Consider the following 9,465-nt stretch of genomic DNA (forward strand, 5'->3'; position numbering starts at 1 on the left):
GTGCTATTGTGTAATAGCTGTAGCAGGCAGCAGCACACCAACCAGTTGCTCCAGCGGCTCTCCTTGTTGACATGCAGGAGGAGGAGGAGGCGCATACAGTGTTTCTCAGTGTAAAGCTAGCAGGGTACTAGTTGTGGACATTCGGGGAGCCACTTTGTAACAACACATGCGTGTGTTTTCCCATCACTGCTTCTTGGAGGAATGAGAGGCGTATGTTCGGCTCTTAGGATGGGATTGTTTTTGCACGCTGTCGGCTCTGTCAGCAGCACCGAGTCCCCGGCAGAGAAGGTAAGCTTTAAACACCAGCTTCTCACATAGAGCTGCTAGCCGTAGAAAAAACAATTCGAAAGGTTTAACATATGAGCTACTTCTAAACCTGCTACATCATATAAATAACGAGTTGGTTAGTTTAGTTACTCTTTAGGGAGACTAACTACCGCGAGCGGCTGAACTTAACTTAGCAGTGATTCACCAACTGGCTGCTAGCTGTTAGCTTCTACGGCTAACAGCTAGCAAGACTAAAGCTAATAAGCTACCGCGGCCTTGCTGCTGTTTATAGTTGAGGGTTTTATACTTTGCCAAGTTTAATTAACAACATTAGCAGCTCTCCAACAGGTAAGGTAGCCACAGAACCCCACAGGCTGTATTTTGAGCCGATAAGACACCTGCTAATCCGTGTTTTTTACTAATATATGTAGAGTTTTCATTTAAAGTTTGACAAAACACTGTTAGATTTCGGTTTCATTGTTGACAATCAGGTCATTACCTTTTCTAGCACCAAAAACTGTCATTAACTTTCTTTATTTTCTTTTCGTAGTGGTGGAAAAATACAGGTTTCCTGATTATTTTGTTAATATTTACAGGGCTGTCAACTTTTCACCAAACCTTAGGGTGAGATTTATAAATAGTTTGGACAGGAAAACCTGTCAGATCAAAATGCTCTGAGGATAGAGGCAGCTATAGGAGGTTTTCAGAGGATTTAACTGAAACAAAGTGTCAGAATGTGAGATTTTTATTGCACAGTAAATATTACTGAGTAATAAAAAGTGATCTGCAATTATGTTGATCATTTTTCTCACAATATACATTATTTTCTACTTTCTGGTGATTTTTAGAGAATTGAAGTAAAGCAGAATGGGCCCTACTAAAATAATTGCGTCTTAAATATACTTTAAACTAAGAATTTCACAACTTTTTTTATTAATTATTCTTTGCAGTTTAAGTAAAATTAACAATGGGAAACTAATATATTAACACTGGATTACTGGCACTAATACAGGAACCAGTGCAATCGAATGCCATGCAAACATCACTGTGTATGAATATTTGGTAAAAAGGCTAAAGATAAAAAAGTTTCATTATGCTGTTAGTTTTTCTTTCAATTGACAAAACAGCTAATTAATTCAGACCTTATAGGAGACTGTATATTTTTTAAAAACTCACCATGACACAAAAGAGCATTTCTCTGGATGTTGAGTTGGCAGCCCTGTATTTATATCAACTACTGAACACATTTTGTTATTAACCTGAAAGACCATAAAAGAATATCAGATTAACTGCATTTGGCGTTATGTTTTGATCATTTACAGTGGAAGCAGTAAATATCAGTTATTATTTTTTGCTAAATTGGTCTGAACAACATAATTGATTAACGCCAAGCTATAAAATATTAACACTCCAATTGCTGAATTAAACTGTTCTGGTTTCGTTTTTCTTTCCCTGGACGATTCTAGACTGGTCCATACGATAATGGTAACAAACTTGTCAACAATTGTTCAGATAAGTCCTCTACATCAAATTGTATACTACACCTCTACACTGCATTTTACTATGAAGATGTGCTCTCCCATTCTGAACATCTATGAAGTGGGGAAACTTGAGCTTGACATTCTAAAAAATCAGCAGATTAGTTCACAAGAAGTCTGAAACGGTGAGTTCGTTCAGTGGTTGATTGTTTTATGCACCATCGCAATTAAATTCTGGACCCTCATTGTTGCAGGATACAGTCTGCGTTCAGTATTTTGTTTCATAATCTCTCTTTAGTACAGAGAAAACTATGTGCAGGGAAGCTAAACAAGCAGATTTTTAGAGCACCTTTTCCAGATGTGTGTTTTGGTTTTAGGAGGAGCTACAGATTGATTGCATCAGCTGAGCTTTTAAATGACCTTGATGGTGATAAGATCTCTTTATTCCACTGGAGATCGGATTAACAACTAAGTGTTCAATGAAGGACTCCTTGAGCGCTGACTGACTGCCGTATAGTCTTACATGTTGGATCACTTTTAGCGGTGCAGTTGGGATTTGACAAAGAGCTGCAGACTCTTATCTCCAGACGCAGTATCTGACAATCCCCCAGAGATTTGAAGCTCTCAGCAGTTTTTCATTAAGGTTGATTATATTGTGCTTCAGGCATGGTAACCAAACCTGGGTTTTAATCTGTTTGCCAGGATTAAGAGATGAGGATTGTTTGGTTGTTGCATGTGTGGATGGTATGCAGGGGAATCTCATGCAAATTCTGTTCACTATGTGTATTTTTAAGAACTGGTGCTTTGTTGCCTTAAAAGTCTAGATACTTTCCAAAACTATGTGTTGTGATGTTTTTAGATTGTATTGATTAGCACTTCATTGGGCTTTCCTGAATGACTTTCAGTTTTTCTTTAGATGTTTTAGAAGTTGTTTTTTTTTAAAGATTTGCTGTCCTGTGTGATGCAGGCTTAAAAAGCCTCCTTGTTTAAGTTTGATTTATTTTTGTTTTAAAGCAGATCATTGGATATTTTTGATTGACAATCTGTCTGAGATCTTTAAGTGTTTGAGAAAATGTTTGACAACATTTGAAAACATCTCCAGAAGCACAGTTAAAAAGTTGTCTGTCAGTTTTTCTTGGAATTTAGATACTTTCATTTCTTTATTCAAACCATAAAAACTACATTAAATTTTTAAACTGTTTCTTACATCTCTGCCTCTTTATTTTTTTACATATGTGCTGTTAGAGCAAGTTGCTAAATTTAAGTTCCCTGCATTTAATAATAATTTTTACGTTGAGTGTTTTCAGTCAGAGCGAAGTTGTTGTGCTTTCTTTTTCTTAAGGTCCGTATGACATAATTTCAATATTGATATTGACAAAATAAAAGCCTTAGAAAAACTGTTAAAGTCCACAATACATGCATGAATAAACCTATAACAATCATTATGCCAAGTTTATAAAAGTCCTTAAATATGCGTTTGTAGAAATATCTGCTTAAAAAAAAAACCTATAAAAAACAGTCAATCGGAGACAATTGCTATCATCATATATTATGTTGTATATTGAAACATTAGAAATTTGTTTAAATATTTAGATATTTGTTACATCACAGTTATTGAACCAAATTATATTGCAGTTTTTATCTGTATCAAGTTATTGTTCACCCGAGCCTTAAAATGTTAGAAAGAAAAGTTTAGATTCTAAAATAAATATTTTCTCCTATGTATTTGTTTAGGATCCATTTTCTGCATCTTCAGTACGGCGTTAGCTTCATGTCAAGTTTAGCTGAGTGAAATATACAGCAATACTATTTAATCCCCAGTCACAAAAGGTTTTTGATCTTTTGAAGCTAAACTTCTACATGCAAAAGGAAAAATGTTTACGACACTTCTTAAAATGATGACCATAAAAGTATATCAGATTATCTACATTTGGCGTTATGTTTTGATTGTTTAAAATGGAAGCAGTAAATCTCAATTATTATTTTTTGCTAAATTGTTCTGAACAACATAATGGATTATCAAAATATTAAAATATTAACACTCCAACCGATAAATTAAACTGTTCTGATTTCTTTTCCTTTCGCTGGGCGATTCCAGACTGGTCCATATTTTAGCAGGTATATTTGCAGAATAGGTTTTTGATTTGTATGCCTAAATAGTCTAATCTTAAAAAGCATTAGCATATTTAAAATGATCATATAATCATAATGTTTTAGTTGAACATTTTTTTGACACTTCTTAAAATGATGACTATAACACTTTTTAAAACACATTTTAAACATCTTCCTTTATTTTAAAACACAGTATTGATAGTGAAAAGTAACAATATCCACCATAAACAGTGCTGTCATTGCACAGAAGTAGCTGCTCTGTAATTTTTAAGCACCCACAGAGCTTTGGGGTAGATTTGGGTTGATTATCTTAAAGATGGTGTCTCTCTTCTGTATTTTTTTTTTTTATTCTGTTTGTTAAAGATCTAATCCTTGGAGCTACTGTTCAACTGCTGTAAATACATTTTTTTAGGAGTTCCATGTTATTTTAGCTGCAAAGGTCAAGTAAACTACTTCTGCATAGAAGATCTAACGGAGTCGACACCTTATTGGTCTCCCTTGTGATAAAGTTGTCCTGGACAGTTGAAAGCTGTTCCAACAAACACAACATAGACTCTCTGCAGCTTAAAACATTCATCACAATGACAGCATTCAGTCTTACCAGGTATTCTGAGTCACAGCCAACCTTACACGAAGCTCTGTATCAAATCTCTGAGAGAGAGATCAATATATCAAGCTGAATTAGTCAGGAGGCCTGTCGCAAAGCGTAGAGAAAAACATTGTCCTATTTGTCTGATCAGCCCTTTAAAACCAAGCTAGATGCTTATAGGCCGGCGCTGCAGAACCAGCACAGCCTGAAAGCCTCATGTCTCAGAACACCGGGTCAGGAGAACAGCAGATGTTGTTTCAGCACAGAGAGGCAGAGCATCATGTGATCTTTACACCTTTTCACCGAGTGCCTGTGTTTGTTTGTTTTTTTAATATATTTTGTGTAAATGGAAACATCTGATGGTTTAAAACGCAGCTGATAGTTTGGTTTGTTCTGACCTGATACGTCATCTACGATTACCCATCATTCCTGTGTTTCTCCTCTGTCTATTTCTCTCTCTCTTTCTATGTGTGTCTTACACTCGACTCACTCCTTTCACCACCTTGCTATCATGGAGCGATGCAGCCAGGAGCTTGTTTTCAGCTGCTGCCTGGAAATTTCCGTAAAGCAATCCTTGTTCGGTGTTTGGGCTGGACTGCAGTGGGCTGAGGGCGTGGGGGTGTGTGGGAGTGTTTCAGTGGGTAGGGTTGAAGACGGCAGTGGAAAGTAGGCACAGGCAGAGTGGGTATGTTGAAGAGCTTTTTGACTTTTTTCTGCGGGATAATGATTCATTAGATAAAGGGGAGCTGTCTGGATCCTGGATTGTCAAAGACCTACAATGGTAATCTATCAAAATGGATGCTTATCTTTATGTATAACCTCTGATTCCTCAGCAGTAAGATAAGTTTTGACGAAGTCTAGAAGGTTTTCTAAGAAAAGCCCATCAGTTCTTATGAAATGCTGTTTTGAACAGTACTGTGTATCAGGGCTCTCTGTGTCGTTCTGTCTTGTTCTTTTACTTTTATAGCTCTTCACCCTCTTTGATAGGTATCAGTAACAGGTTCTGTTTGGTTAACTTCTTACCAGGCTGCAAGTTTGCTGTATTGACAATGAAAACAAATAGCAGACAGCTGAAGGGGAAAAGACTGTGTAGAGAATTTCTGCTGCAAGTGACCTTATTACAGATGACCCGTCAATGTTTTAGGTTTAAATTGTCTGTTACTTCTTGGAGATGACGTTAAGGGTTTTTGTGCTGACAGGGATCAAACCTTTCATGGGATTATGGGTTAGGAAAATTGTCGAATTTATCGAATAAAACAATGTTAAACCAACAATACCAAAGCTAAGCTTTTAGAATTGGTGAGTCTTTCAATACATGTGGTCTACCGTTTAGTTTTAGGCATTTCCACACCTAGAAAAGGAGCTTCTAACCTTTGTCGCCAAATTGAGCGTCATTATTTATGCTGGTACTGAAACAAACTTGCAATTAGAACTTAAAATGTGTTTGTTTTTTTTACATATATTTTTGAAAAGGGGTAGATGTTTATTCATCTGCAAATTAGTTGATGATTATTTCAATAATCAATTAAACTGATTGTTTCAGCCCTAGACTGATAACCTCCCGATGAAAAAAAATTTAAACATTGCATTAAAATATTTAAAGAAATATTATAGATGCATTTTCTCACCTTTTTGTTTCGCTGATTTGTCTGAACCTCATTGTGTTTCATGCTGCTAAACATGCTATTTTATATCCGTGTACTTCAATATCTTGTATCAGTTTATGTATCTTCATAGGTACTTACTTGAATTAGTTATGAAGATAAGTAACAAGATTTTATTTTGCATCCAATTTGATATTATCTTATAAAGATATTATATTGCACTTTATATCCATGTATTGTTTGTTCTAATCAAAAAAAGAAACTGGGAAAATTGATCAAACATGGCTAACTTTTAGAAATATTTATAAATCTGAAGTTGGAGCTGCACAATATGTCGAATCTGAGTCATTATGAAGACATCAGGGTTTATAATGTATAGGAACAGTGCTTGGTAAGCTATTCACAGTTGTAATGCATGCATATTCTGCATTTTAAATGATATATTTGGCTATTTGGACAGCTTTCGCTGCCTGCTATGGCCACACCTGTGGATCTTAGTGGCTGAACTGCTTAAGCTCATGAATAGTGGTAAGGACAGTGTGTTGATGGTAAACAAATAGAAGACTGAGGAAAATTGAGGTTAATCATCTGCTGTCTCTGCAATATTAAACAACAATTTCACAAATGCGTGTTTTGTCAATATGCAAAAGCAGGGGCAAAGGATCACCGGTACAGGTGTTGACTGCTGGATGGGTCAATGCCTCGTTTGAAGGGAAAAGTCAAATTAGAAAAGAACAAAACTGCATGAGGTCAAACCTAGCAGCACCGTTTTATAATAAGACCTTCACTAAACACTTATTGTGTTTTGAGAAATAAGAAAGCGGGTTGTTTTTTTTCCCCCTTGCTTCTCAAACTGAATCCAATTTTTAATAACATTTACTGGCAGTGTTTTTCTTACATCATTAGTTTATTATGTTAGCAACACAGTTCTTTAAACAAAGGGGAACAGATGACTAAAGGCACAATAACATGTAAAAGGTCAATAATCAATAATTACAATTCCCTTCAATTCAAAAATACTTTAATAATCCCTAATGGGAAGTTCAGTATCATAACTTCTATCAGGTCTGGTCTGGTTGTACTCTACTATTTTAAAGGGCTATTCCCTTCATAGCGAGTCAGATACAGAAATAGGACTTATTAATGGGCGCTCATGGGAGCAGCACTTCATGTTTTGCTCGTGCTCGTCCATCCATCCGTTATACTCCTCTAAAGCCTTCTCCTCCCATGAAAGGGATATCTGTGGAACGCCTCGAAGGAATTTTTTCAGCTTTGGCAGAGGCTTTCTCTTAGACTCAAGGATCAACAGATTAGATTTCCCTGGTCAACGGTCTAGGTCGGTGTGACCACACAATTCCTCCTTTTCTGTTAGATGTAGTATTTTAGGAATGCTTGGAGGGAGTTGAATCACTTCTGGTGCAAGATTTCACTCGACTAAGTGATTCTGTTTATATTTTTTTGCCTTTTATCGCCCAGAAATTCTTAAAAATGAAAAACAACGACCTAAAACAGAGTTGAAGTCCATCAGGTTGGATTGTTCAGACAATTTAGGATTCATGAATATGTTACAAATGGAAACAATGGATTGTGATGGAAAATGGAAAATGCTGTTAAGGTATGCAGGTGAAGACAAAAGCTGAATTTATACCTGAAGTTGGACAAATCTAAAGGAGACTGTGTTGTGCTTCTGTTTTCGATTATTACCTCTATGTGATGTATGCTTTGGTGTGAATGAATCCTGCTTTCAAAATGTTTTGCTGTTCTCATGTTGCAGAGCTTGATCCACTGTGAAGGCGTCAACAACCATAGCTACTTCTGCGAGTACGGACACTGCTGTGGAGAATCCCAGTGCTGCAGCTATTACTATGAGCTCTGGTGTAAGTTTCCAGCTTCTGCTGGGTCTTTCCTTTTTCTCTTTATTCATGATTTCCTTTAAGAAAATGCTATTTTAGAATCATACTTAGTTCTGCTCACATTACATTTTAAAGACTATGAGACAAATTTTTCCTTATTCTAGCCCTTTAATTAGTGGCAACTTTTTTTGCAAACAGCGGTGGCAGTAAAGTCATGCAACAACGGACGAATCTCTAAGATGGTCCAGATGATTTGAAACTTTATTAGAGTGAATCATTTTGTTTTCATGCTTCTGAGCTGGACTATCCACTCTACAAATAAATCCAAGTTATAGTTTAGTTTTTATACATTTTGCTTATATTTTTATATTTTTATTTAGAGCTGCTTGTTAAGTAAACTGTAAACTGACAGTAGTGTTTATTTCGATCACTGAATACATATACATGTGTATTATTTGTAAATTGAATAAAGTGTTTTATGCTGCTAAATATTGGTGTTCCAAATTGGGTCCTATGGGTCCACTTTAGTTCTTCGTGCAGTCGAAATAAAGGCCCCTTCCTTGGCTGAATGTCAAGCTCAGCCCACCCTTGTTTGAAGGGCAAAATAAGACAAATATGTTGCATTCTGGTTATGATAACCAGAATGCACATCTCAGCGGACATGTCCTGTTCAACCAACACCTCCTGCCTGGTCAAGAAGGCTCACCAGCGCCTCTTCTTCCTGAGGACACTGAGGAAGAATCAGCTCCCCTCAACCATCCTGGTAAACTTCTATCGCTGTGCAATAGAAAGCATCCTGACCAACTGTGTAACAGTGTGGTACGGAAGCTGTTCTGTTGCAGAGCGCAAGGCTCTACAGCGGGTGGTAAAAGCCGCCCAGCGCATCACTGGAACTTCACTACCACCATTGAGCACATCCAGGGGAAAAGCTGCCTACATTGAGCCCGTAGCATTCTTAAGGACTCATCCCACCCAGCCCACAGACTGTTTGCTCTCCTGCCCTCCAGCAGGCGTTTCAGGTGCCTCCAGACCAGAACCAGCAGACTAAAGAACAGCTTTTTCCCCAGAGCTGTCTCTTTACTGAACTCTAATCCTCACTGATAGACTCTCCTCACACCTACCTCCATTTTGCTATTCTGTTTTTTGCAAGACTGTAATGTTCACCTGCACTCCTGACTGTTACTATTGTAACAACTGTTTACATGCATCTTGCACTACTCGCCTTGACTGAATATTGATTTGCACTGCTGACTGTTTATTTACAGTACTAATTGTTTACATATATATTTGCAATAACGTACTTTAACTGTAATATGCAATTACCTTCCACAGCACTTTAATTTAGATAGCTTCTGTCCAAACTTTATTTATTAATTTTATAGTAAACTCCATCTGTATATTATGCTATTGTACATAACTTTAAAACCTTTTTTTTTTTTTTTTAGTTCATAACACTAGTTATCTATATATTCATAGGACAAATCTGTTAGTAAGATTCTGTTTATAATGGTATTCATTAGGGGTGTAAATAATAATCGTTTTGTATCGATGCATCGATCCAA

The 9,465-nt window shown here is 36.6% G+C and overlaps 1 protein-coding gene across 2 annotated transcripts in view; it reads left to right on the forward strand.

Annotated features, from left to right (window-relative positions):
* The first annotated feature begins 49 nt into the window (after positions 1-49).
* Positions 50-9,465, forward strand: part of wbp1l (WW domain binding protein 1-like) — a 19,756-nt gene continuing 10,340 nt past the window's right edge. The window contains exons 1-2 of one of the 2 annotated variants that reach the window (XM_015384299.1): positions 50-288; positions 7,825-7,927. In XM_015384299.1, the coding sequence (XP_015239785.1) occupies positions 202-288; positions 7,825-7,927 (190 nt within the window). In that variant the 5' untranslated portion in view covers positions 50-201. Of the gene's footprint in view, positions 289-4,629; positions 5,228-7,824; positions 7,928-9,465 lie in introns of those variants that run through there. The other variant, XM_015384300.1, reaches the window with a different exon arrangement.

The sequence above is a fragment of the Cyprinodon variegatus genome, unplaced genomic scaffold, assembly GCF_000732505.1.
Source record: "Cyprinodon variegatus isolate N-32 unplaced genomic scaffold, C_variegatus-1.0 Scaffold310, whole genome shotgun sequence".
NCBI classification, from domain to species: domain Eukaryota; kingdom Metazoa; phylum Chordata; class Actinopteri; order Cyprinodontiformes; family Cyprinodontidae; genus Cyprinodon; species Cyprinodon variegatus.